The sequence below is a fragment of the Podarcis raffonei genome, chromosome 3 (assembly GCF_027172205.1).
Source record: "Podarcis raffonei isolate rPodRaf1 chromosome 3, rPodRaf1.pri, whole genome shotgun sequence".
Classification (NCBI taxonomy): Eukaryota; Metazoa; Chordata; class Lepidosauria; order Squamata; family Lacertidae; genus Podarcis; species Podarcis raffonei.
Window position 1 is genome coordinate 56,063,431 of NC_070604.1, and position 27,676 is coordinate 56,091,106.

The window sequence follows — 27,676 nt, forward strand, 5'->3', positions numbered from 1 at the left end:
CCATATGATTGCAGTCTTAAATAAATGGGAAGGCTTTTAAAATTTCTGGAAGGCCTCTATCCCTTTGCTGGTTGGAAGGACCATGGAAAGTAGCAGCTTCCTTTGAATTTTCAGAATGACTTTGCTGTCTTATCAAGAGCAAATGCTGAACCCCTCGATACACAAACTCTTTTTCATCAAGAGGCATAGGTAGAAACAGTACAACAAACATTGTCCTGTCATAAAGATTATTATCACTGACAGGTGTGGTTCATTCAAATACCAGAATCCAAGGACAAATCCCTGTTCAAGTTTGTTTGTTTTTAAGCGGGGGACATACTGTCCATTGAACTTCTTGTTTACGTAACACCTTTTTTGATCCTGCCTTCCTAATTAAATTGTCCAATATGTCTTACATCCGTAAAACAATAACTTGTAAAACCATCCACATCAAGTAAACCAGCAATAAAACCAGCAGCAAACACAAACAAGGAAAGTGCAAGAATATAAAGTGAAGGTTCACGTGGTGCATGCAGGAGAGCAGAGTAGGTGCACCACAATAATGTATGGATTGCAATGTTAAGAACTGGAAATGTTTGGTGAAAAAAATAAATCACATAATCATTGTGGGTAGAAATAGCCAACCAAAAAAGCAATATAGGAGGAAGGAAATAGCACCACCTCTACTCAAATTCTGATGCCTATCTTGAGGTAAAGAAATTAGAGTTAGTTGAAGAGAAAAAAAGGTAATAATGGGTGGCCTCAATTATCCTCACATTAACTGGTACATTTCAAGATGTAATAAATTAGTCAAAGAGCCTACAGGAGAGGAGGTGAGTACATATTTAATATTGAGTGGTAGCCTGAATCTGATTAGCACTTTATTTGTTGCTGAATGGTATATATGGAAACCACCTTAAGGAGCTTGAAGTCACATTCATTTTAGACAAGGAAACTTGACAAAGCCTAGGGCATTATTTTAAAACCAAGTTATAGGCGAGAGTCCCTTCAGGAAATTTGGAGCATGTATATGGGCTCATGAGAATGCCATTGTAGTTAAGGAAGAGCAGTGTTGAGGAAACCACAGAAGACAAAAAGGCTTGCATTCAAAAGTCTTGCTCCAATGGGAAAAATAAAAAAGAACAAAACAAATATAAAACTATTAGGCAGGTAAATAAAGTATTCAAGGATTAAATGCCTAAATACATAAAAACAACAGTTTCTTTAAATGCAACAAGAACAAGCAATCAGTGAGACAAATGGGACCTTTACAGACCAATCTTGAATTACATTGCCAGCTGTGTTGGCAGGGGCAGGAAGAAATACACTGTCTGTATACTGGTGGAACAATTACTGTATTCTAGTCACACATGCCAAGGAGGAGAGGGGCAAACATAGCACTCAGAAAATTCCAAAATGGCATAAAAACAGCATCCAGGGGAATGTTGTCACAGTGCTGCCAATGATGCCCACATGCTGACTACACAGGAAGGGAACCAATGAATTCATGATGGGCATGAATTCATGATACCCCCGGCACACATCCCTGGAACAAAATGCTCAAAATGACACCATATGGGCCCTGGTGGCATGGCCAGCAACCATCTCAATAAAAACTCCAGCAATAATAACAGATGGACCCTGCTTGATCAGGCCAAAGGCCTGTCTAGTCCATTATTTGGTTCTTACAGTGGCCAACCAGATGCCTCTGGGAAACCCACAACTTGAGCGCAACAGCCCCCTTCCTACTTGTGATTGCCAGCAACTGGTATTCAGATGCATGCTGTCTCCACCAGTGGACACAGAATATAGCCATCATGGCTAGTAGCCATTGATAACTTTATTCTTCATGGATTTATTTACTCGTTTAAAGCCATCTAAGTTTTTGGCCATCACTACCTGTTGAAGGAATAAATTCCAATGTTTGCTTATGCACTATGTGAAGAAATACTTTATTTTGTCCTGAATCTTCTAACATTCAGCTTAATTTGTTAGTCCCAAATTCTTGCATTTTTATGCAGTTTAGAAAATCATGCCATCTAGGCATAATTTTATATGTCTTTGTCATTGTTGTTGTTGTTGTTTAGTCGTTTAGTCGTGTCCGACTCTTCGTGACCCCATGGACCAGAGCACGCCAGGCACCTCTGTCCTCCACTACCTCCCGCAGTTTGGTCAGACTCATGCTGGTAACCTCGAAAACACTATCCAACCATCTCGTCCTCTGTCGCCCCCTTCTCCTATTGCCCTCCATCTTTCCCAGCATCAGTGTCTTCTCCAGGGAGTCTTCTCTTCTCATGAGGTGGCCAAAGTACCGGAGCCTCAGCTTCATGATCTGTCCTTCCAGTGAGCACTCAGGGCTGATTTCCTTGAGAATGGATGCGTTTGATCTTCTTGCAGTCCATGGGACTCTCAAGAGTCATGTCCCCTCCTGATTGCCTTCTGGTTGCCCTCCTGGTTGTCCCAAATATTGTAACCATTCTGATTTCTCCTTTCATTCTGATTTCTCCTTTCTGCAATAATGCAGCACCTTTCTAATGCCAGTCTTCCTTACGCTCCTCACAAGCACCATTTTGGAGCACAGTATGCAAGGGGCTGTGACTCACTGGGGGAGGAAAAGACTTTTCCAAGGCCACATCAATAGCAGCTGCACACACAGAATAGCAATAGCTCTCTTTTGCTTAGGGCAGTTGACAAACAGAAAGCAGAGGGATGGTGACAGCATACTCCCACTGAACGTTTACAAGCCCTGGCCCAAAAAAAGAGTGTTAGGAGCAAAAGAGAGGGAGTTTCCTGGACTCAGCAAATATGGCAGAGTGTGGGTTTTTACTGCTTCTCCACAGCTGCACACAGGAATAAAAATATTGCAAGGCATTTGTAGCCCACCAGCCCCAAGAACCAGTGAACAATGCCAAGAAATGGGCTGGAGAAGGAGCCCTCATCTGGTTGAACATCTTATGCTTTACATAACAGGAGATTGTGCTTTAAATCCAGAGTGCAGCCCCACAGTAGTAAAAGTAGGGCAAGTGCACTCACACCTGCCTATATGAAGGGGCATATAAAATAATTTTATGCACAAATACAGTGATCACTCCGACTTTGGGTTTGAAAGCAAAGAGCTCATGCAGACTATTGAACAGTGTTAGACCTGGATAGAGAAGACCTGAATTCTTAAAGATGTAGATGTGATTATGAGGAATTATTCATTCATTAATTTTTTTTGCCTCCAGCTGTAAAGAGTACAGGAGTTCTGGGTGAGTGAGAGGTGAAATGGGAACGCAATCCACAGATGAAAAGCAGAGGATAGTAAATCAGCCTTCCATCATTACAGATTTTCAGTAACTAAATCCCAGGAAAACAAAAGATACCCAAGTTCTTCAAGTGACATTTTTGCACCAGACAACATTGTTGTTGCTGCTGCTGCTGTTGTTGTTGTTTATGAATTTTGTATGTCCCTCTTCATCTGAAGATCACAGGGCTGTTCACAACATATGTATACATTTTAAAATAACTCAAAATAAATGTCAATGACAATCACTGAATGATGTAAAATATAGAAATCTATGTAAAATATAGTATATTTTAAAAACAAAGTAAACTGGCTTGATTCCTCTGGATCAATCATGCAACTATGTTTGTGTGTCGGGATGAAAGAGGAGCTTCAGGGTTTTTTTCCTGATGCTTTTAATACGGGGTCATTGAAAATCCAAAAATTTTATAGCCCACTATAAAACAGCTCTTTATCTTTTCTCCCCACTCATTCTGTGGTGTCACACTTAACCAAACTAGGAAACTACAGATAACAGAAGTGTTTGCAGATTAGGCAACAGCCAATAAATAAGATCAATTTCCATGCCAGCCAGAATAAAGATTCCTTATCATTGTTTAAACCTTTTGCTCTTTGTGATGCCTGTGAATATTTTAACCCAAGGAAGTTAAGAGATTGTCTTTTCTGTTCCCTCTCTTTTAAACAAAAGTAAAACACGCATCTGTATTATCTTTTTATCAGGTGTTACGGTATAAAAGAACACATGGCACCTAAATTCATGCTGCAGCTCACATTTAAGCTGGTGCTGCTCGGGAAGGTGCTATTTAGGAAAATGCAGCTGTTTTGCCTTTTACTCCTCTTGTTTTATCCTTGCAGAGCTCAAACCCCCACATGCCCGCGGAAATGCCACTGTGACTTGGCAGGGAGAGTGCAGTGCTATAGAGTTGGAGAAGTGCCTAAAGAGATTGCTAAAACTACCAGGGGAATTTACATCAGCCATGGCAAGATCAAACACCTCCAGGTAGGATGGTTTATTCATCAGCTAACCTACATTTTCAAATTAGAGTGGCAAGGTGCAAAAGAGGACAGACTTATTACATATGCAATCTTTGTATATGATGCAGAATTTGGTACTGGAGGTTTTATTGGGAGGGTGGGGTTAGAATTGCCTCTACAGATATTTCCTTTCCTATACTGCTGTTACAATATCAGGAGCCCTCTTCTCCTATGTGTCTGCTGCTGCTGCTAATGCTAATGCTAATGCTAATGCTAATAATAATAATAATAATAATAATAATAATAATAATAATAATGTTCCATGTTTTAAACTGAACCTTGTAGCCCAGGGCTATGAACTCAGATCTAAGCCTATTATTATTAATAATATTAATAGTATTATTATTACCTTAGTTCTGAGTGCACAGCCTTGGGCTACAAGGTTCAGTTTAAAACATGGAACAAGAATATGCTCCCTTTTATTTTGTCTAAATAAAAACCACCATCCAGTGTTCCCTTCTGAATTTTAGAGAACACTTCCCCATGCTTGGTGTCAGGTGTGGGGAACCATTGGCCCCTCCAAATGTTGCTGAACTGTGACTCCCATCAACCCCAGCAAGGACAAGGGATGATGGGAGTCGTAGTTCAGCAACCTTAGGAGGGCGAAAGGTTCCCCACATCTGTTCTATATTAAAACACACGGCATATTTTTATACTGTACTTCATAAAAATTCCAGTTTGACTTAACAACAGTTAAACACAACTTAATAAAATAATAATTAAAACAAGGTAAATAAAAGCACATAAATAAGCAGACTAAAAGACAAACAATAGCCAGACTATCCATCAGAGGCTGTTATCAGTAACCCGCAAATGCTTGAGCAAATCAAGTGACCAAAACATAACGCATATGACTTGTAGCAGGTAAGTTCTAGCATCAGAATAGTGTTGTCATATATTGAATATCATCCATAATATTCAAATATTTATGACGTTATACAGCTGTTTTCCATTACCATTGAGAGAAATAAATTTATTTCATTTGAACATGTACAAAAAATAACCTTTCCTCTGTACAAGTTCAATGCATGGTATTGGTAGTTCTGCAACAGTGTGCCAAATGGCACAGCCTACTCCTGTCCCTTTAACAGTTTTAATAAGCAAATAAGCAGAAAAAGCAGCACATTCTAGGATCAAATAAGAAACCAGGACAACTTATTTAAATCAGAGACATCCCTGGAAAATAGGGACACTAGGAGGGTCTGTATACATACAGAGTATTAGCCACAATTGTGGGTGATTACATAGCAGCAAATCTTGGGTTTGCCACCCAGTGCACCCTTGATTGAAAACCATAACTGACCATGTCTGACAAATGTTGCTCTAATATGTGTGGACTGATCTGTTTATTACAGCCAAAATTTACTTTTACCTCTTGTACATTAGACAGACCAATAAATGTTCTTACACAAATAGGTTTGTTTGCTCATTAGTACAAAGTGTAATCACAATTTCATGGGCAAGAAAAATAGTATTTGCATGTCATGACCAGAAAAGAAAAATGGAGGTTCTTATCAGGGTAATTGACTATTTTGTCAACTACTGACCGGATAGCCAGTTGTAACACAAACCTGTAGAGCACCTTTGCACAAAGGGCTGTTTTGTTCTTTCTTCTTAAAACTTCTAAAAGAAGTGCCAAAATTTATGTCATGAGATGATGCTAGCATTTTCTTGTGTGCTCTACAAAAATAGAAACCATCTCTGAACTGATGTATGAAGATATTTCAAATAAAGCACACAGTCAAGCCAAACTAAGTAATTTAAAAATCCATGGTTCTACAACTCACAACACTTCAATTCTAGAATCAGAATAGTGTTGCCATATATTGGATATCGTCCTTTATATTCTTAAAAAAATTCTTTTCAGTTCATTAATTTTTTACTGCTGAATCATGAAAAGATATATTTCTAAATTCAACAGAAATATTGTTTTATAACTAACAAATGGTTTGTTTAATTTGAAATACTAATGTTTCTAAAGGCACATTCTAATTAAGACATATATCCCAGAAGGAAACTCAGCAATTCTAATTTTCATAATATTCTAATCTTTACAATGCTAGCCTATGCACTGTAAATATTAGAGCTCAGTGGGGTTTACTCCCAGGTAAATCTGAATAGTATAGTGTTTGTTCCATGCCAAGCCTCTAGAGGGCTCCAACTTGCCATGAAACATGGACAAAATCTAGTTTGGCTAAAATTAAATCATGCTCACGTACAGTATAATATTGTTCTTGCATAACTCCCATTTATTTGAATGATGATTTGTGGCCATTCCATGAAACTAAATCCATCTCTGAATTAGTTTGGCCAGAAATAATTTTGTTGTGGCTTTTGTCCTTTAGGTAACTGACATCAGCAGCATGTCTGCCCTTGAAGAATTTGTCCTGACCTGGAGTGGGACAGAATCAGTGGAGAATAACACTTTCAAAGCTCTGGATGCATTGAGGACCTTGGAACTTCGGAAAAATAAACTAAGGCACATACCTAGCTTGCTTCCAGGAAGCCTTGAAGTACTGAAGCTGGGGGACAATTTAATAAGTGTTGTACATGAATCTAATTTTGAAGGTTTACAAAAATTAAGGGTACTTGAAATACAAAGCAACGTGATTTTGGCTCTTTCTTTTAGTACTCTCTCCTCCCTCAGCAGCTTACAAAGTTTGACTTTGGATGGAAATAATATGGAATATGTGTCTGGAACCTTCTACCTACCCAACCTAAAGTATCTTAGCATGGAAAACAATAAGCTGCAATCTTTCTCAGGAGGATTTTTTATATCGCTTTGCAATTTGTTATTTCTCAACTTAAATGGCAATTTACTGACAAGCACCCCTTCAGATCTGCCTACATCTTTATTGACATTGAAGTTAGAAAGAAACCAGCTCAAAATGCTAAAATTTGGAGATATGAGGCAAATGGCAAACTTGTCAGAGCTTTTCCTGTCTGAAAATCAGCTTTCATCACTTGAGGGTGCAGAGTTTCTTTCCAGTTTAACTAGACTGGAGCTGTCTGGGAACAAGCTCCAGATAATCCCATCCAGATTACCAGTCACGCTACAGAAATTTGATTGTAGCAATAACCTGATTGACAGAATAAAGGCGCAAGATTTCCAGGAACTACATAGTCTAAAGCACTTCTTCCTTGACAACAATGTTGTTGCCACATTTGAAGATGGGGCACTTCAGAACTGCACGCAACTGTCTAATCTGGCACTTGAACAAAATCTACTTGGCTCTATTCCATTAAGGTATGTGACTGGATTGGGCTCCCCTTTTCACACCTGCAACAACTGTAAGAAAACTGTAAGAAAACTAAGTTTGCCACTGCAAAATACTTAAATGACTGGGATAAGTTAAAGCCAGTGTGGCATAATGATAAAGTCAGCTGAGAACTGTGGAAACCCTAGTTCAAATCCCCACTCGGCCATTAAATTCACTGGAGAACGCTAGGCAACTCACTGTTTCTCAGTTTAACCTACCTCACAGGCCTGTTGCCAGGATAAAATGGGGAGGGGTGACTGTGCATGCTGCCTTGAGCTGAATGGCGAAATGGTGGGATATCAATCTAACAAATAATGAATAGGGATTGATATTGCTTCAGAACAGATCAATGTGCAAACAGCATACATGCCACTTATTTCAGTGCAGTGGCCAGATTTTTGAGTCCAGAATCTGATTTCTAAACACAGGCGCTAGGACTCATGCCTCCCAGGAAACCAATTTAGTCTAAACCACTGTATTCCAAAGATGAGTCCTTGCTCAAATTACTCCCTAGTCTGGTTTATGTGCAAGAAATTGGTTTCAAATCACTTTCCTACTATAATGCTAACTGGGTGGCCTTCAGGCAAGGCATTATTTCTCATCCTAATGACAGGCTTCTTGTTTTAAGATACTACATAAAACAATGTTTCTTTCTTTACTTCAGACTCCCACATACACTAGCCAGACTGGATCTGAAAGGAAACAGCATACAAAGAATTAAGGAGCAGGAGCTGAAGAATTTAAGGCACCTGCAGGTCTTAAACCTACGGAACAACAATATATCCACCATAGATCACGGTCTCTGGAAATATTTACCTCGACTCAGATACCTATATCTGGACAGCAACCCATGGAATTGCACTTGCGAATTCCTCAAAACCAGAAGGGTGCTCACAGCCAAAGGCATAGATGTTAAAGGAGGACAATGTAAAGCACCAGCAGAAAGCCAGGGTGAAAGCTGGATGTCTTCAAGAAAGGTTCTGCATTTGTGTGCACACAACAATCTGTATTCATTAGAAGGAGAAGAAATAGGAAAGAACGCAAGCGTTAATAATCCCTCCAGTCTCAGAGTAAACATGGATGATTATTATGATTATGAAATATATTAAATAGAAGTCCCCAATAAATTGCGAACTTGAGATTAATTCGGTCCTCCAGAGCAATCTATCCCTGACATTTTTTCATTTTGACCTACAAAATTGTATCTAGTCAGCAGCTTCTAAACCTATTGAAATCATTAGCTCTACTCAGGATTGACCTGGTAAGGCTGGGCTGTTGCATTCTTCCAGTTTCCAAATGTTTGGAATGGGAATGAGACAAATCTAGTGCTGTATTAATGTTGTTTAGACAACACTTCAGTGGGGCCCTAATGATGGTATTGGGGTGGCTATACACAAACCTGGTTTCAGTACTGTTTGCACATGCAAAACATTTGGGGTGAACCAATCTGTTTCGTTTCTGATCAGTGCATGTACCATAGCTTCCTGCTGAAATCCTGTAACTTTTCATACAGCAAATGTCCAGGGTGTGTGTTCTGCTTTTGTTGTGTTGTAATTCAAGTGCCACTTCATACAACACTAATGTTGGCTATCTATAGCAATTAATTGTATAAAGAAGATATTCGTATTTGAGAGTGTGGGTAGGCAGGGTGGTAGTGTTTTGAAATCACAAAGTGCTTTGTTAGAATCCACTTCGCTGTGCATTTAATATGAGGTGTCATGGGAAAAACAAGAATGTGAATAAATGAAAATTAGTAGTGCACCAATAAAATTGACTAAACGTATGGTCGTTCCTCCAGTGCATCTTCGTTTGTTCGGGCACAGGAAAAGTATATATTAACGGATTATGAAACTGTTGGGTACGGTGGCCTCTTATTCAGAGTCAGTGACCGAAAATGAGCAAACTAAAGGAGTGAAAAAGGCAAAGTCAAGCAGCGCTCTCCAACCCAAGCAGCGCGACTATCAGCAGCCGGCGCACACTCCCGCCGCTAGATGTCGCTGTGCATGAAGAAAACACGTGCTGAATCCGAGGGCCGCCGGAGGTGGCGGAGAACTCGCCTTCCCGTTCATCTTGGAATTCAGCTCGGAGACACCACCCTTTCCTTTAGGGGGCCACGTCATTCGCTCCACCAACCCGGAAATGGCCCTCGGCGGCATCGCCTCGGCCAATGGGCGGCTCGTGCGTAGGCAAGAGGGAAAAGGTCAGGGCAGGTATGGAGATGGCGGCGCTAACGGAGGTTGCCGGGCAGATAAAACCGTGTCCGTGAGGGAAAGGAAGGCGAGATGGTTTGCGCCTCGCACTGCGGCTGAGCCTCCCTCGCGACAGCAGCAGCCGCCTCCGCCTCTCCTTTTCCCGCGTCCGGTTCCCTCGCGCCGTCCTCCGCCCAGACCAATGAGCGTCGCGCACGAGCTGCTGTGGCGCCTGCTGCACCTCCTCCTTCACGTCCAGCGCGCGCTCTTCGCCTGGTTCCGAGGCTGGTTCGGAGGTCGCGGCTCGTGGCTCAGCCGTTGGCGGCGGCGCGCGGCTTCGGCCGCGGCCGCCGTCGCCTCGCGGGCTCTCCTGGCCCCGGCGGCGGTGGGCACGGGGGCATTCGCCTACCACAGGCCGGCGGCGGCAGGGCGGAAGGTGGTCGGAGGAGGCGGCGGCCGGTGGCGCAAGGACGGGAAGTCTCTGCAGAAGCTGCCGGGCCACGTCGGGCTGGTGGTGGTCGAGGAGGAGCAGAGCTATGCGGACATGGCCAGCCTGGTGGTGTGGTGCATGGCGGTGGGCATCTCCTATGTCACCGTCTACGACCAAGAAGGTGAGTTGCCCTCGGAGCCGCCCTTCGGCCACCCGCCTTGTCCGCTTGCCCGTTCCCTAACCGCCTTCCCATGCGGAGGACGTGACCTTGCCCTTGCTCGGTTCAAAAACGTTTGCTCTAAGTTAACAGTTTACTATAAATAAAGGCAACCCGCGCATACCGGGAGGCAACTTCCACGGAAGTCGCAGGTGCCTCCTCGTGTAGGGTGTGTTGGTGGCATCTGAAAGGGGTGACAGATGGGCAATGGGGTGGGGGTTAAGGATACAAAGACCTCTGTTGAAAGGGGCTTATTGCCAAGTAACTGTGCACACAATTGCACCTTTGTTGCTGCAAAGGATTTGAGGAATGCCCCTTGCTTCGTCAGATGTGCTGCCATAACAGTTAAAGTGCCACAAACAAGGCAGCTCAGAGTAGACCCGCTGAAATGAATGAAGGTGAGTTTGTCTTGATAACATTTCAGTCCAAGGATTTCAATGACTGTGTATTAGTCAAATGCAATGCCCTGTTTCTGGTTGCCAGGACGTTGTCTCTCCCCTTCATTGCAATCCTGTGCACATTTACTCTTGTGTTCAGTATGCTTGGGAGTAAACCTCTTATAAACACAGTGGGATGTTGTTTTGAATATACATGCATAGGCTTGGGTTGTTGATCCCTTAGGGTATCAAACTCAAATTCATCAGAGGCCCCATCAGCAGTTTGGTCACCCTCAAAGGGCCGGTTATATCTGTAGGACTATGTAAAGGACATGTAAAGTGGAGGTTTCCTGTGTAGAACGGCCGGTGCCGCTAGAGGGAAGACGTTCTCTGGCTTGTAGGCTGCCACGCATGCGCTGAAGAGGCAGCTTTCTTGTGTCAAAAAAAAAAGCGTGAATAAAAGGTGAAGGCTGGCGGCCGCCGGCGGCTACACGGGCCACATGACGAGGTCTGGCGGGCCGGATTCGGCCCGCGGACCTTGTGTTTGACACCCGTGCCTTACCTGGACTGCATCACTGCCTGTGGTTGAACAATCCCTTGCTCCTCTTCTATAGGTCCAAATTTGGAGCTGTGGAAGAGGTAGGTGATTCCCAGGAATTGTGTAAGGCATCAGAGGACCTCAGAAGCCCAGTGTAATTGCTGGAATCATACCACCACTGTTTCTAATTCCAGATTTGGGGCTGGGAAAGGGGGAGCAAGGGCTAGGTAGCTGCATCAACACCCTTGCTACCCAAACAAGTCCCAGACTTTCTCTGTAGAGCAAAAGGCTGGGGCTTGTTTATGCAGTGGGTGGAAGTGTAGCTCAAAGTGCCATGACTTTTCACTTTTCAAGGCTGGTGCTTGACTGGATGGAGGAGATACACAGAGTGCCACAGCTGTCAACCACCTGTCTCCAGCCTTTTCCAGATGCAGCTGGAGGGAAAGGCTGAGGCTCATTTTGCAGTGGTGAATAGACACTACTTGGACCATTTCTATCACCCACTGTGCAAACAGCCAGCTCCGAATGTGGAGCTGGAGAGGTGGATGACAATCTTCCCCATAGCCCAACACAAGAGAGGGATTTCTTTGCTCCTCTCAACTTAACCAGGAAGGAAACAGGTGGGTTTCTGCTTCTCACTCTTGCCAGAGAACAATGTATCACTTGCCATGGCAAGGGGGCAGAATGGTTAAAGGATGATCAATGTACATGAAAGTTTTTTAACATAAAACAATAAAATTCAAACTAATTTATAAGAAAATACAAAACACAACTGTATAGAGAAAAAAGAATAGAGAAAGAATAACTAAAAGACTCTTTATCACATTTATATTGTGCATATCTTATCATTTATCCACACATAGAAAGGCAGACTCCCGCAGCGGTTCTCAACCTGTGGGTCCCCAGATATTGTTGGACTACGTCTCCCATCATCCCTGAGCTCTGGCCTTGCTAGCTTGGGGTGATGGGAGTTGTAGTTCAACAACATCTGGGGACCCACAGGTTGAGAAAGGCTGCCCCAGGGTCTCACCTGGGTACATGTATCAAAGTCATTTAATTGAAAACCAGTGCTGCTTTCATACCCCTCCCTATTTCCTGTCTAACAAAATGATAGAAGGTATTCCTCTCTATCTGAACCCCATCTCTGACCAATAAGGAACAGTACAAATCAGTTCTATTTTCTGACCGGATCCTATCATGCAAACTGTGTTTGTGATGGAGTTAGGTTGCAGGGAAATGGGAAGCAGTGGTGGTAGTTTGTTTCAACCAAGAGCATTAGTCTGTAGCCTCAAAAGAGAGAAATATTTGATGCTGTATTATATTTTGAACTTTAGAAGACATTTTTTCTGCCTTGAAGAATCAAGCCCGAAGCAGCAGCAAATGATGCAACTATGTGTAGGTTTAATTTAATTTGTTAATAAGTACAAGCATGTTATTTAAATTTCATATGACTACTTAGTCTCAGATTCACATGCTGATGGTTGTCATACTTTGAAGTGAATCACTTAAGAAGCTTTTTTCCATCTTGCATACATTAAAAGCAAAAACATAAGCACAATTGATTTTATGATACTACACAGGGGCATATGTATTCAGATATTTAGCTGCAGAAAGGAGAAAACGAGGTGCAAAGAGCCAGAAGACCATTATTGAGACTCACAATTCCTCTAAAACAAAGAATCGGCAGAGAGCCAACGCCATCTGCCCTGACTCAGAAATAGAGCGGGTTGAGGAAACCGAGAAAACGGAGCAAATAGAACAAACAGTGAGTAACAACGTTGGGGGAACCTCACCCCCCCTTAAGGAGGATGTCAATGACCCGACCCCCCTCCTCCCAGAAAAAGCTAATCCGTCCAAGAGGGCAAGAGCAGGAGCAGGAGGGATTCCTCCCACTCCTAATGCTGACCCACCCACGCCTCTAGAACAAGATATCAGAGGAGCCTCTTTTCAACCAATTCGGGATACGCACCCCTACCAAGAGATTTGCATGTTGTCTGCAGAAACTATGATTCTGGTTCTCCAAAGACTGGATGAAATCCTCACTAGAATAGTTAACATTGAGAAACAATTGGATACTAGTTCCTCCCCTTTAAATGCCCAAGGGCTTAAAAGGATGATAAGAAATGACTCTGTTAATAACTCACCAACTCAAACTATGGATCATAGAATCATAGAGTTGGAAGAGACCACAAGGGCCATCGAGTCCAACCCCCTGCCAAACAGGAAACACCATCAGAGCACTCCTGACATATGGTTGTCAAGCCTCTGCTTAAAGACCTCCAAAGAAGGAGACTCCACCACACTCCTTGGCAGCAAATTCCACTGTCGAACAGCTCTTACTGTCAGGAAGTTCTTCCTGATGTTTAGGTGGAATCTTCTTTCTTGTAGTTTGGAAACATTGCTCCGTGTCCGCTTCTCTGGAGCAGCAGAAAACAACCTTTCTCCCTCCTCTATGTGACATCCTTTTATATATTTGAACATGGCTATCATATCACCCCTTAACCTCCTCTTCTCCAGGCTAAACATGCCCAGCTCCCTTAGCCGTTCCTCATAAGGCATCGTTTCCAGGCCTTTGACCATTTTGGTTGCCCTCCTCTGGACACGTTCCAGTTTGTCAGTGTCCTTCTTGAACTGTGGTGCCCAGAACTGGACACAGTACTCCAGGGGAGGTCTGACCAGAGCAGAATACAGTGGCACTATTACTTCCCTTGATCTAGATGCTATACTCCTATTGATGCAGCCCAGAATTGCATTGGCTTTTTTAGCTGCCGCGTCACACTGCTGGCTCATGTCAAGTGAAGTGAGGTCCTGTGAGGACTTGCAAACGAACCAGATAATGCTTGAGATTCACCGATACACTCATAGGTGGATGAACCACAGACAAATTACTATGTCCTTGTCTCAGCTCCTGAATTACCATTACCGAAATGTAGATCTAGAAAATTTCCACTTCCTGCCTACCTTGAGAAACACCATGCGCCTATTTATGACCTTTAGGTCATCAACCCTCCCATCTCGACTCATGGAGATAAAGGATACCCTATGGTGGTTCCATTCTCTCCGCCAAGTGAGGGTATTTAAGGACGAAACTAGGAGGCAGTTGGTCCCTTGCATAGAGTCAAAGCTAATGCGGATAAAGGAAACCAAGCTCAACACTAGACCTGAAGAAGAGGCTAATGAGTATAAAGACTGAGATTTCTACCCAAAATATAAGGGCAGTAGAGCCTAGAGCACAATATTTAAAGACGTCCAACAGCTCTTTATCCCATAGAAAGACATCAGTGCAACTCCCTGTTCCCTTTTCACACGACACCAAATTAGATGAGGAATTTGGCGCCTCCGACATTTCTATGGCAACAACACCTAAAGAACTCTATGTTGCTGACAATCTGGAGATATCCAGCACCAAATCTACATCTGGACCTTTGCCTAATGTTCCAAAAACTTATCAGAATGATCAGCCTTCTCTACTGTACTCCTGGCGAGACAGGATGGACAGATCTTTCGAATTCGAATCTGGCTCTTTGTTGGCCAGTGATCCACATTTTATAACACATACCTCATTAATACTTCCACAGCCACAGATAGAACCAACAATCCTCCAATTAACCCAGGAGGGAGAGGGGGATTGACAGTTAATGAAACACCATGGGACTGTCCCCCCTGCTTGGGGTGCAGTTGGTTGGGTTTTATCTTCTAGGGATACTTACCCTATCAGACCTCCACCTCTTTCCCATACCATTTTGACCCAGGAGTCCTGGCCCAAGGATGACTTGTTATTGAGGGGATGTTACCCATCTATTGGGGAGGCTAGTATGGGATCTGGGATTTCCACAATTGAAGGGCTAGGGAGGAATGGGGGTGGGGCTAGATATCTCTATCGGCGAAGGGTTTCGAGATGCAGTGATCCTCGAACCCCTTCCAATCTACGCCCCATCCCAAGGGATGCAAGGGAGAGCAAGGATTACACACCTCCGTCATTGGTGCTGTGCAATGCCAGGTCCATAGGCAACAAAACCGCCACCATGCGTGACTTTTTTGTCTCGCAGGGGATTGACATGGCTTGCGTGACGGAGACCTGGGTACGGGAAGGCGAAGTAGTCTCCCTACATGAGATAACACCCCCAGGTTTCTCTGTCCTCCATCAATCGCGGGCTGTGGGTCGGGGGGAGGAGTAGCGTTGTTATTCCGGGAAGATTGCTCTTTCAGAGCTCTGCCATCACCAGCGATCTCCGGCATTGAATGTGTTGGTCTCGTGTGGGGCACCGAGGAGAGCTTGGCTGTCTGGCTGGTGTACCGACCACCCAGCACACCTGCAGCCACCCTGTCAGACCTGCTGGAGGTGGTGGCGGGCTGGGCCTTGGAGTTCCCAAACCTACTGGTTTTGGGAGACTTCAGCGTCCATGCCAATGCCGCTCCCTCCTCACAGGCTCTGGACCTAGTGACTTCCATGGCAACACTAGGGCTCTCCCAGTTTGTTTTGGGCCCCACTCATCAAGCAGGCCACACGCTGGATCTGATCTTTGGGGCTGGCATAGATGTGATCATGCTCCCCGCTGTGGAGGTGCCATGGTCTGATCACTACGCTCTGAAAGCCAAGATTGACTTCCCGCTCCTCCCCGGCTCGGGTGGCGAACCTATTTGGGCTCGTCCGCGAAAACTGATGGATCCTGATAGATTCCGACAAGCCTTGCGGAACCCTGCTCCTCCTGGCGACTCATTAGATGACCTTGTTGAGGACTGGAATAACCGGCTCTTGGCAGCCATTGATGAGATCGCGCCTAAACGCCCTCTGCGACCCCGTCGAAACCAGGCACCTTGGTTTACTGAGGAGCTCCGGAAAATGAAGCGGGATCTCAGATGGCTAGAGCGAGTATGGCGACGGACTCGTGACGGAGCCTCAAGAACATCTTATAGGACGCTTATGAAAGCCTATGAGATGGCTATGAAAGCTGCTAAGAAATCTTACTTTGCAGCTTCCATTGCATCCGCTAGCTCTCGCCCGGCACAACTTTTTAGAATAATTAGGTCAATAACGTCCTTAGGAGGACAACCAAATTTAAGCACAAATTCGACCCACAGCTGTGAGGCATTCGCGAGCTTTTTTGCGGAGAAAGTCCTGTTGCTCCGCCGTGACCTCCCTGCCAATTTAGATACAGTGACTGAACTGGAGGCCCCTCGACTGACTTCAGGTCCAGTGTTGGACCATTTTGATCAGATACTCCCTACTGATGTGGATAGATTCCTCCAAGTTGGTAGACCCACCACCTGCCTCCTTGATCCGTGCCCGTCTTGGCTGATTAGGGAGTGTCCAGATGTTGCGCGGACCGCCCTGGTTGAAATTATCAATTTGTCCCTTGACACGGGGACATTCCCAGGGGAACTGAAGGAAGCAGTTATCATTAGATCCCTTAGACCTATCCAATTACCGCCCAGTTTCAAATCTTCCATACCTGGGTAAGGTAATTGAGAGAGCGGTTGCTGAACAGGTTTCTGGAGGAAACATCAGCATTAGATCCATTTCAGTCCGGTTTCCGTCCTGGTTTTGGGACGGAGACAGCTCTGGTTGCCCTAACAGATGATCTCCGTAGACAACTGGATCGAGGCGGGTCAGGACTGCTGATCCTTTTAGATTTGTCAGCAGCCTTTGACATGGTCGATCATGATCTTCTGGAGCACCGCCACGCAGACGTGGGGATACAGGGCATAGCCCGTAACTGGCTGTGCTCTTTTATCTCTGGTCGGGGACAGAGGGTGGCACTAGGGAGGGAAATGTCGTCGCGCCACTCCTTGGTGTGTGGAGTGCCGCAGGGCGCAATTCTCTCCCCGATGCTTTTTAACATCTTTATGCGCCCCCTTGCCCAGATTATCCGGAGCTTTGGGCTGGGCTGTCACCAATATGCTGATGACACTCAGCTCTATCTGCTGATGGATGGCCACACCGACTCGGCCCCGAACACACTGACCAGATGCTTGGAAGCTGTGGCTGGATGGTTTCGTGGGAGCCGATTGAAACTAAATCCTTCGAAGACAGAGGTCCTATGGCTAGGTCGGGATGGCATGGGGATGAGGGACCAACTCCCTTCTCTTGCGGGGGCCCAATTAGTGCCATTGCCTTCCGTTAAGAGTTTGGGTGTAATCCTTGACGCCTCCCTTTCCATGGAGGCGCAAGTTACAGCAACAGCCAAGGCGACATTTTTCCACCTTCGCCGCATCAAGCAGTTGGTCCCTTACCTTTCCCGCCCCGACCTGGCCACAGTGATCCATGCAACGGTCATCTCCAGGCTTGACTACTGTAATTCGCTCTACGCGGGGCTGCCCTTGAAGCTGTCCCAGAAACTCCAGTGGGTACAGAATGCTGCAGCGAGGCTCCTCACGGGGTCTCTGCCATGGGAGCATATTCACCCAGTGCTTTTCAAGCTGCACTGGCTCCCGGTGGAGTACAGGGTCAGATTTAAGGTGCTGCTTTTGACCTTTAAAGCCCTTCACGGCCTAGGACCCTCGTACCTACGGGACCGCCTCTCCTGGTATGCCCCACGGAGAGCCTCAAGGTCCATAAATAACAACACTCTAGTGGTCCCAGGCCCTAAGGAAGTTAGATTGGCCTCAACCAGAGCCAGGGCCTTTTCAACTCTGGCTCCGGCCTGGTGGAACGCCCTGCCTCATGAGACCAGGGCCCTGCAGGATCTGATTTCTTTCCGCAGGGCCTGTAAGACAGAGTTGTTCCGCCTGGCCTTTGGCTTGGAGCCAATTTGATTCCCTCCCTCCCTCTCTTTCTTTTTTCTTTTCCTTTTCCTCCTGCGATGAGGCTACATTTTAATATTTTAATGTTCCATTATTTTAATGTTGTATTTTATTTTTGTTTTTAAGTTGTAATCATTCATCTTGTTTTTATTATTGCTTGTAAGCCGCTCTGAGCCCGGCCTTGGCTGGGGAGGGCGGGGTATAAATAAAAAATTATTATTATTATATTATTCAAAAAGTTACTTTTTAAAAAAAAATCAAGCTTTCAACAAACTAGTTGAAACTGGTTATGGAAACAGACCAATTAAGAATAAAAAGTCACAATTCAATTCAATTCCATACATCCATATTCTGTTTATAGCTAATATTTCATATGACAAACAATGCTATGCAGCAGACATGTTTTCTCTTTTTGGAATAATTGGAATAGGACTTCTATCTAGTACCCATGGGGTAGGAAATCTTTTAAAGGTCAACTTCTGAAACTGTCAGCATTTGGGCCTCTTTTGTAAGCTTAGAAGATAGTTTTTGGCTGCTGCTGCAATGGTGATGATGGGTTATAATAATCTCCCCCAATCTCATACTCATCAAATGTTTGGAACCCATGGACAATGGTTAGGGACGTTGGGTGTTACAATCTAAACCATCAGGAGGGAATCCAGCTGGAGAAGGCTGGGTCATACCATTGATTCATGGACATCTGTTGCTAGAATTCTAAAGTCATCTTTAGTCATAGTACGCTTGAAAAAGCAAACAGCTCTTGTGTTACATTGAACCTTTATTTTGAGAGTAACTGTATAAAATGTGTAATCATGTTAGCAGGCTATAGGGTAGGAGAGAGTGGAACAGTTCACTTCGTCAGCTGACATTGCCTCCAACGGCATTGGAGAGGCCTTGTTTCATCCTTGTGAAAGCTAAAAGCAGAGTGCTCGGTGCAAGGGAACCAAAAGATCCCCTTTCACATAAATGGTGCTGCCACTGAGGCTGTGCTTCTGCCACTGCATCCAAATGCATTTGTCAAGTGCTTACTTCAATAATGTGCTTTTTTACAAAGCACTGGGGAGAGGTGTTTTGATTTTTCTAATAAATCAGAACTGAACTCTGTGTTTAATATCTAAACTACAGAAAACTAAATAAATAGATTGAACAAATGTGGTATGAGCCAATCCCTCATTAGCTCCTACATTCCAGGTTAGCTAGTTATCCTGAGTAGTTGTTTCTAGGTGCTTTCTTCTTCAGTGCCTTAGATACACGAGCATGGAGTGTTTGATACAACTATTAAAGGCATGTGGAGAGGCAAGATACAACAACTATTAAAAAACAATTTAAACTGAGCACAGTTTTTTTAGACATGATGTAGTTGTTCCAATTCATAGGATCTCTTTCCTAGATCCCCAGGCTGAAACAGCTACCATATCTCAAACAGAAGGAGAAATGGAGCATTACTGAGAAGAAATATGTATCAACGTATTTTCTAAATTATTTATGTAATTTGAAACTATACTTCTAATCTTATTTTCACTCAGTTTGACAATATTTGTGTGAATGAAGTACATAAACTTTTTGTTTTTTGAGAATGTTTTAATACGAACAGCCTACAGAGTGAAGGTGATGGCAAATAGAAACTCGATACATACTTGCATTCTAACAATTTGTTGTTGTTGTTGTTACTAATTACCTTTTCTGCAACCTGAGGTCCGAGGAGAGTTACAATATTAAAACACAATATTTAAAACAAAACAAAACAAAACACAATAGAGTGGCTGTGGCAACCCAGTTAGATGAGTGGGGTACAAGTAAATAATAATAACAATAACAATAATAACAGCAGCTCGTGAGGCACTCAAACTAGAAAACCTGCACCTGGCCTTGTCTATAGCCTATTTTTATAACACAGTAGCAGTTGATTGGTGTGTCATACCTATATAGCCCCATATGTACAGTTGGGAACCACTTAGCTTGGACAGATTTTGGAACATTCAGGACAGACAAAAGGAGTCACTTCACACTGTGCATAGTTTAATTGTAGAATGTAGTGTTGGCCACCAACTTGCATTAAAAGAAGATTAAATATATTCATGGAGGATAAGGCTATCAACAGCTACTAGCCGTGGTGGCTGGGCAGTACCTTCCATGTTGAAGGCAGCATGCCTCCAAATACCAGTTGCAGAGTAAGGCAAGTGGTGTGAATGCGATCAGAATGCTGTTACACTCAGGTTCTGCTTTCAGGTGACCACTGTGAGAACAGGACGCTGCACTAGATGGGCCTTTGGTCTGATCCAGCAGGACTGTTCTTGCAGAAAGTACTCAAAGTTTATTTGCCAGGTTCAACTGCAAGGTCTGTGGGAGTCATAACATCTTATTGTACAAAGTCACCTCTACAGCTGCTGCTACTTGTTCAGACAAGTACAGCTTGGTTAACAGTAGTTCTGGTCTGTGCCCAGCAGCATGTGTTTGTTTTTTCTTTGTTTTTATTTAAAACAAAGGCTGAGACTTAGCTAGATTTAGCACCCATTGGCCTCATTTACATGACAACTCAGTCCTGGTTTTAAGGTAGACTACATAAGCTGTAGTTCGTTATGCTGCCAAATTAAACTCTAATAAATCATTTTGGTTAAAAGTGTTGAAAGAATTGGCTGGGCTCCAAGAGCCATGCAACTCACTCTGTGCACAGCAAAGTACTTTGGGGTTGGATGTCTCAATCAGCACTTCGATCATGTGACAGTAGTTGTCAGTGGTTAATGCAGCTCCAGTGTCTGTCTTTTGGGGTGGGGGCAAGGAGTCAAAAACTGTTAAATATGCCAAAAGCCTTAGATGTACCTTCAGTAGACTTTTTTTATATCCTGGACATTACTTGCACTTGCAGATTCTGGTAGTAACAAATGGTTCGATATAAAGTTGTAGAAACAGAAGACTGTTCATGCAACATATATTCCCTTTCTTCCCATACCCCCGAGAAACCTTTTTGGAGTGCCATACCCCACTTAGCAATACATGGAACTCTACCCGTAGGATCCCACATGGAAATTCATGCCTTAAGATTGGCTGTTTGGGAAAGCTCAAAAAATGTCACCCACCTGACACTTTCAAATTGGGCAAAAATAAACTTGAACATGCGTTAATGATGTCTTCAAGTTCTTCAGTTCACCTTTAAAATTAAGACTACTGACAATCAAGCAGCTACACAAAATAAATGCAGTATAAAATTGCCGGAATAACGTTTATATTAAAAAATTGCAAATAGAAATCCATACTTTCACTTTGGAACTTTAATTTTATTGTTTTTTCTTCTGTTAATTACATTTTTATTCTGCCCTTCCTTCAAAGAGCTTAGGTTAGCATACATGATGCTCTGCTATTTATATTAAATTAGGCTGGGCCATCTGATTACTGTTTAAAAGATGATCTGTTTTTAATTTTTTAATCCTTGAAGGTGGAATAATTGGAACATAATTAATTCTGTTGATATTAGCTGGATATAGTAGTTGATTTCAGCAGGATTACTAATCTCCAGTCGGTATTCTGATTTGTGCAACAGACTAATCAAGTCTGGCTGAAAAAGATTTGTGGTATCTGTTGCCAAACTGTAGTTCGCTTTTCTCAAATTCAGATGGCTGAAAGCTGTGGTTAAGGAAGCTTAGCTACTATTTGGCATGATACATGAATTAATGTTCCGTAATTCTAGGAACTACTGCATCAGCTGAAAAGAAAACAAAAGCAGACAAACCATTGTTTCCTCTCTCTCTCTGTGTGTGTGTGTGTGTGTGTGTGTGAGAGAGAGAGAGAGAGAGAGAAGCAAAAACCATGGTTTGGTATGAGAACTTCAACTATTTGATGTCAAATTGAAAACTCACACAAGTTTCTGTAAGATGGCTAGCCTCTACATCCTGCCTTTTCTTCAGGGGGTAAATGAGGCCCAGATCTCCTTTGATTTTTTTTTAAAGAAAAATAATTAAACTATTTATATGATTCTAGAGATCTATAAAAATACTGTCATAGATTACCTGGAAAATGATGATCAGTTAACCAGTACTTCTTTCTCTTCTCTTTACAAGGTTTTTTCAAGAGAAATAATTCAAGGCTAATGGATGAAATCCTAAAGCAGCAGCACGAATTGTTAAATCTTGACTGTTCCAAATATACAGTGAAGTTTGCAAATCAAGATAAAACAGATCAAGGTAAGATTTCTTATTTTGAAAATCCTGTACTGTTATTGAGTACTAGAAAGTTCCGGGACACCCAAATCTGATCCACAAACATTGATTAACTCCCTGCATGAGAATTAATGGGTATCTCCATGAGTACAATAAATCCCATGAACATCTCAGCATATGCTGATAGCTGGAATTGAGTGTGAATGCCTTATTTTACAGAAATGACTGGCAGTTTTAGTTAAATGTTTAAGTTTTGATATTAAACTTTTACTGAACTATTAATATTTTAGCAAGCGTTTCTTGTGATTCTTTACAGAAGGTTCATTTTGTAAATTAAATTTAAAATAACCTTGCTGCTGGGAGCCTTCACTGGCTTTGGGAGTGGAGAATGATGTTTATCCTGTTTGCAAGTGAGAGGTGAACTTCAAGTAAAGCTGACTTCTTCCATTTCCATTTAGTTGCTTTAAGTTCTTTCTTTTTTGTTGCAGTTTTAAATTGCCAATCTACACTGAATGTGCTGTCTTCAGAGGATGGGAAGACAGATATAGTAAAAGCAGCTCAGAAATTTTGCCACTTAGTAGCACAAAAACAAAAAAAATGCACAGATCTGGATATGGACGTCTTGGAAAACTTATTAACTAGTAAGTATAATGGCTGAAGTTGTTTACCCCTCATAAAAAAGGGGGGGGGCTAATCAGGTTACAGTAATTTTCCCAGACCCAAACACATTTGTATCTAGAGCTCATACCCATTGTACACAGTCTTCAAACTGGCAGATTCTGAGGGCTGCTTCACAGAATACCTATTTCCCACAAGTGTTTTGGTTTATGCTATGTAGTGTTGTGCATTTCAAAGAAATTTAATTGCTTGTGGGACGTGAGTGACTCATTATTTGTTATAGCACATAAAGTAATTTGGAGAGAATTGCTTCAGCCAAGCCATCTGAGGTAAATTTTATTCAATTGTCAATTGAAATTTGGCTATAAAGGAATTTCAGGGGGAACTTATTTTGACAGCTGTAGTGCAACTGCTTTTTTTATTAAGTAGTGCCAGGAGATTGTTACATTAAGTACTGTTAAAAACAAACTGTAATGCCTCACTAAATTTACCATTTGGCAGTGTTTCATTTTAGCGAGCAGAATTGTTTTATCTGCTTTTGTCTAGCTATATGTTACGGCTTGACGAGGAAATGTTCAAGTTCACTGTGGATATATACACTGATGTCACAAATGTATGTTCCTGGCTGCCCTTAATTACTGTGTCAGGTTAAAAGATAAACGTCTGCCATAGCACAAAGTGGAACACAGGTGTGGGCCAATACAGGCCCGTATAGGGCCTTGGAGGCATTTGAAAGCAGATTACATACTGCTCGGAAGAGCTTCTGATGTTCAGCATAATGTCAGATAAAAGATCCATACTTACTTAATCGGGAAACGGGAACAAACTGCATGGCAGTAGCAAATTCTGGCTGCTTTGGACACCTCCACCTTCAAGTTAGCCTGAAGAAGGAATATGTCATGCAGTAACAGCAAATACTGCTGATAGTACAATCATCTTTTTTGAAATCAAGACAAGGGTTGTGATTCAAAGAAGGCATGTGTGCAACGTGAAAAAGAATTGAGTGAACAGCTAAATAAGATTTTTTACTTTCTTAAAACACTTGCTGGAGATGTGACATGTCTTCTTTAAATTGAAACTGTACCTTGCTTTCTTTAGTCATGGGCACTATTACCACAACAAAAAATAATGACACTTCCTTTTATGCGTTTGGCTCTCAAAGCAGCTTAGAAGGTTGCACTTTGAACTACAGCCACTGCATGGTGGTTCTGAAAACACTGGAAGCTTAAAATACTGATTGAACAGTTGTATCTGCAGTCTTTTACTATAAAGTATATGCTAGAAATAGCAAGAAAATAAAGCTAACAGAGATTCAGATTTCCTTTGCTCTAAATGAGCAAAGTAGTAATAAGCATACTTGCTTTCAGTAAATTCCAAAGTCAGTGGGCACGGCAGTGTTTCAGTTAAACTATCATAAAGACCAAAGAATGATAATTTTTTTAGCACTGTTTAAACTAGATAATCAGCATTGTAATTGTAATATTTATCTTTATATACCAACTAAATTTGCACACAGTAGTTAACTGTCAAATTGTTTGAGGTCCTTTTTATGGGGCCTAAGTGATGTCCTCTCTAAAATATTTGGTACTGTTCTATGGAAAATAATTTGTAAGAAATGCACATTGTATGTGAAGATGTGTTAAAGCTCTAATGTAACAAGATGGTCTTAATTCTACAACCCCAAACTATTACTCTTTCTAGGTACTAATGGCTTTCCTGACCCAGAATTAATATTAAAGTTTGGTCCTGTGGACAGTGTATTAGGATTTCTTCCATGGCAGATCCGATTGACAGAGATTGTGTAAGTTGACTATACATAGTTGTGTGTAACTTGGAACATTTACTTTGTATTGCAAGTGGCTTTCACCCTCTGTGTTCAAACTTTCATGTGTGATTTTCAGTAGTTACATTTATCAGTGAATATGCTATTCTTGTCATCATGCCCCAAATAATAATAGTTCTCAAAAGCCCCTGTTAAAAGCATGCTGACAGTTTCTTTTCCTTTAGTTGATATATAGTTTCCCACTTTTTATAAAGGTGCAAAATGTGTGGTCAACTTGTGAAAGGAAAAATTATTATTATTTTGTTAGGAGTATAATAAATTTGTAATAAGAGAAGGAAAGCCATTTATTTTGTTACTCTGAGTACCAAAAGACCGTTGAAAGATGTTGCAGGACATTCTGATCCCAAATAACCATCATGTTGCCCATTGAGATCCCATCCTAGTTTTCCATGTTAATAGATGTAGAATATCTACCCTCACATAGATCTGAACTTGAAATTGGTTACAGAGGTTACTGTCCCTAACTTCACTCTTTAGCATGAATTAAAATAGTTTGAAACATCTAGATTTTTTAAATGGTAGGTTAGAGAATTGAAGCCTGCTACCACTACAAAGCAGATCAGCACCAGGTTTAGTTCTACCAAGTATATACCAAGAATATGTTCTCTATACCATTCCAGTGGGGGAAGAAAATAAATATTGCACTTCAAGCCTGGTTTCATGAGTGTATGTGTGAAGGAGAAGTAGTGTGTCTCCTACCCCAGAGGTTACTTTGCTATAGGAATCCAATCATAATGAGAGGTACTTTGCTGCTAGATACTGATTTAACAGAGCTTCACTATACCCATAAGACAGATTCCCATTCAGCATAGTAATATTCTTCAGCAGAGCAAAAAAAAACCTGCATCAGAAGCAAAAGCCTGTCTATTATGTGACCCACTGTGTTAAAAGCTATAGAAAGGTCAAGGGGATGGGAGGGGAGGGGTAGTGTTTTCTTTTTCTGCCCAAGTGCTGTATTTCCTCCTGGGCAACCTTCCAGAAGCCACATTCCAGCAGCAGACATGGCTAGGACAAAAGTGGGCATAGCTACAGTTGAGGAGACCAATTTCCCCTAAAAGATTTTAGCTTGTTTTCCAAGACTAATTACCAGAGGGAGTGATTTTCCCACCCTAGATTTGATCTGTCCAAAAAACGTGTGCTCCTTGTGCAGCAGTTAGGCTTGAAAGAAAGCCGTTCTTCTTGATCTAATTGCTGGAGAGTGGCAAGGAGCAGGTGCTGCGGGCTGGTTTGCAGGCTGCTGATTCTCCACTGATCTAGGATGACATCATCTGTGGCAATCACCAGGTGTAGGTTGCCTTCCAGAACAACTGAACCCGTTCAATTAATGGTTCCTGCATAAGCATGGCTTAACCCAAAGAATTAAGATTTAGACCTGGGAATAAAAAGTGCTAAGTATCTCTGGAAGTTACAGATGGTCTTCCCATAAACATTAGCTACACAGCAAATCTCCCCCTTCACTCCAGTCATGCTTGTGCATTATTCATCAGCACTTAGGTTGTAGGGCTTTCCGGCAGGCTTCCACACTGTAATCTTGATTCTGTAATCTTAACATGCATCAGTCATGCTTTGTAATTTTTCTTGGAATCTGCCCTGTTGTGTTTTCTTAAAGGGCCAGGTCGATCAGGCACAACACTCTAAAGTACTGTTTCGTGTAAAAGGCACACTAAATTCAGTATCTTCCATACAAGTGTTCCTGTGTGAATAGTTCTGTGGTATCAGAAAGTTACTTAATGTAACCAGCTCAGTACAGTCAAATGATGACTGGGTTCATACAATCCATGATTAACTCTCATGTGTCACTATGCAAATCTTTAGAATTAAAGGAAATGGTTGAAACTAAATTCTGGCTGAGGAATGAAGATTGGATTTCTGAAGTTCTCTAGAATGGGGTTTGGATTTCTGAATCATTCCACATATGGAATTATAACTATCCTTGAAAACATAAGTTAGTTGAAGAGCTGTTAATGTAGTAAGACAGTGCCAAAACTGATACAAGAAAGCATGTGTTTGGCTTGACTTCCCTTCAGTAGAAGGTTAACAAAAGCTTTACCTGGAAAGGTGTGTCAATATTTGAGGACTATCATACTTGACTGTCATGTCAACGGAAAAGCTATGTGAAAGTGAACCTGTGAAGTAGTATTGAATAGTATTGCACCTGTAGCTGGAGCAATAATGTCTCCTATCATTTTTCTACTTTTCTCCCTTCTGTTTAGTAGTCCCAATACTGTGCAGAGCCGGTCTGTTCTAAGTAGTCATCTATTCTAATGTTAAGCCATTTAAGTTTGCAGATCCACTTGATCAATAAAATTTTAATTGATTTCAGTTAGATTGCTCTGACTTCATGGTTTGTCCAGAGTTATGTCTGTGATATGCTGTGTATCAGCTTGAGAATAAACCAGTGAAATTGTTCAAAGGCAAGGATTAGTATAATGCTACTTGGATATTAACTGCCTCTTTCCAATTGTGTTTTCCCAGTTCTTTGCCTTCACATGTGAACATCAGTTATGAAGAATTCTTCTCTGCCCTCCGTCACTATTCAAACTGTGAACAGCGCGTGGGAAAATAACTTCTTGCTGAACATTATCAGGATTTCCATGGAAAGGACCCAGTGTCTCTGTTTACAAGTACCTGTGATACATAAAAGTCCAGTACATAGTCTCTTAATTTATCAAATTCAATAAAGTGTCTTACCTTTTTAGAATTTGTATGCGTGTGTACTCATAGTCTTTGGAGTTGCGGGGAAACCAGTGGTCTACTGCTGTGGCATATGGCATACCATAAATATTGTAAAACAGCTGTTTAGAAGCTTTTGGCCTCTCTTTCCAGTGACCAAATCCTTAATAAAAGGAATACTTCTGACTTTGAGGGAACCAATCTAAGTAGCACTACAATCAATGGGGAGAAACACTGGACCATATAAAAACCCTTCCTAGAATTTTCTGCTGTCACACCTTTGTCGTCTCATTCTCATTGGACTTGAATAACTGAAAGTCTAGGAAGCTGTCT

The 27,676-nt window shown here is 42.3% G+C and overlaps 2 protein-coding genes across 3 annotated transcripts; both read left to right on the top strand.

Annotated features, from left to right (window-relative positions):
• The first annotated feature begins 3,450 nt into the window (after nucleotides 1-3,450).
• Nucleotides 3,451-9,343, top strand: LOC128410479 (nephrocan-like). The gene is made up of 3 exons (XM_053381767.1): nucleotides 3,451-4,265; nucleotides 6,646-7,547; nucleotides 8,225-9,343. The coding sequence occupies exons 1-3, from the start codon at nucleotides 4,008-4,010 to the stop codon at nucleotides 8,667-8,669; spliced, it is 1,605 nt and encodes a 534-aa protein (XP_053237742.1). The 5' UTR covers nucleotides 3,451-4,007; the 3' UTR covers nucleotides 8,670-9,343.
• Nucleotides 9,344-9,575: 232 nt separating this feature from the next.
• NUS1 (NUS1 dehydrodolichyl diphosphate synthase subunit) lies at nucleotides 9,576-27,371 on the top strand. 2 transcript variants are annotated; one of them, XM_053381769.1, is made up of 5 exons: nucleotides 9,576-10,360; nucleotides 22,111-22,233; nucleotides 22,698-22,850; nucleotides 24,529-24,628; nucleotides 27,146-27,371. In XM_053381769.1, exons 1-5 carry the CDS (start codon nucleotides 9,700-9,702, stop codon nucleotides 27,234-27,236), a joined length of 1,128 nt encoding a protein of 375 aa, XP_053237744.1. In that variant the 5' UTR covers nucleotides 9,576-9,699; the 3' UTR covers nucleotides 27,237-27,371. The 2 variants fall into 2 exon arrangements, with proteins under 2 accessions (XP_053237744.1, XP_053237743.1); XM_053381768.1 differs by lacking the exon at nucleotides 24,529-24,628 and having other exon boundaries at nucleotides 9,690-10,360.
• Nucleotides 27,372-27,676: the final 305 nt, after the last annotated feature.

Bases quoted from the DNA above. Each gene is read 5' to 3' on its own strand.
- LOC128410479 (XM_053381767.1), top strand. From the start codon at position 4,008: ATGGCACCTAAATTCATGCTGCAGCTCACATTTAAGCTGGTGCTGCTC. The intron at 4,266-6,645 runs GTAGGATGGTTT...TTTGTCCTTTAG, and splicing joins GCAAGATCAAACACCTCCAG to GTAACTGACATCAGCAGCAT. The intron at 7,548-8,224 runs GTATGTGACTGG...TCTTTACTTCAG, and splicing joins CTTGGCTCTATTCCATTAAG to ACTCCCACATACACTAGCCA.
- NUS1 (XM_053381769.1), top strand. From the start codon at position 9,700: ATGGCCCTCGGCGGCATCGCCTCGGCCAATGGGCGGCTCGTGCGTAGG. The intron at 22,234-22,697 runs GTAAGATTTCTT...TTTTTGTTGCAG, and splicing joins TCAAGATAAAACAGATCAAG to TTTTAAATTGCCAATCTACA. The intron at 22,851-24,528 runs GTAAGTATAATG...TACTCTTTCTAG, and splicing joins CTTGGAAAACTTATTAACTA to GTACTAATGGCTTTCCTGAC.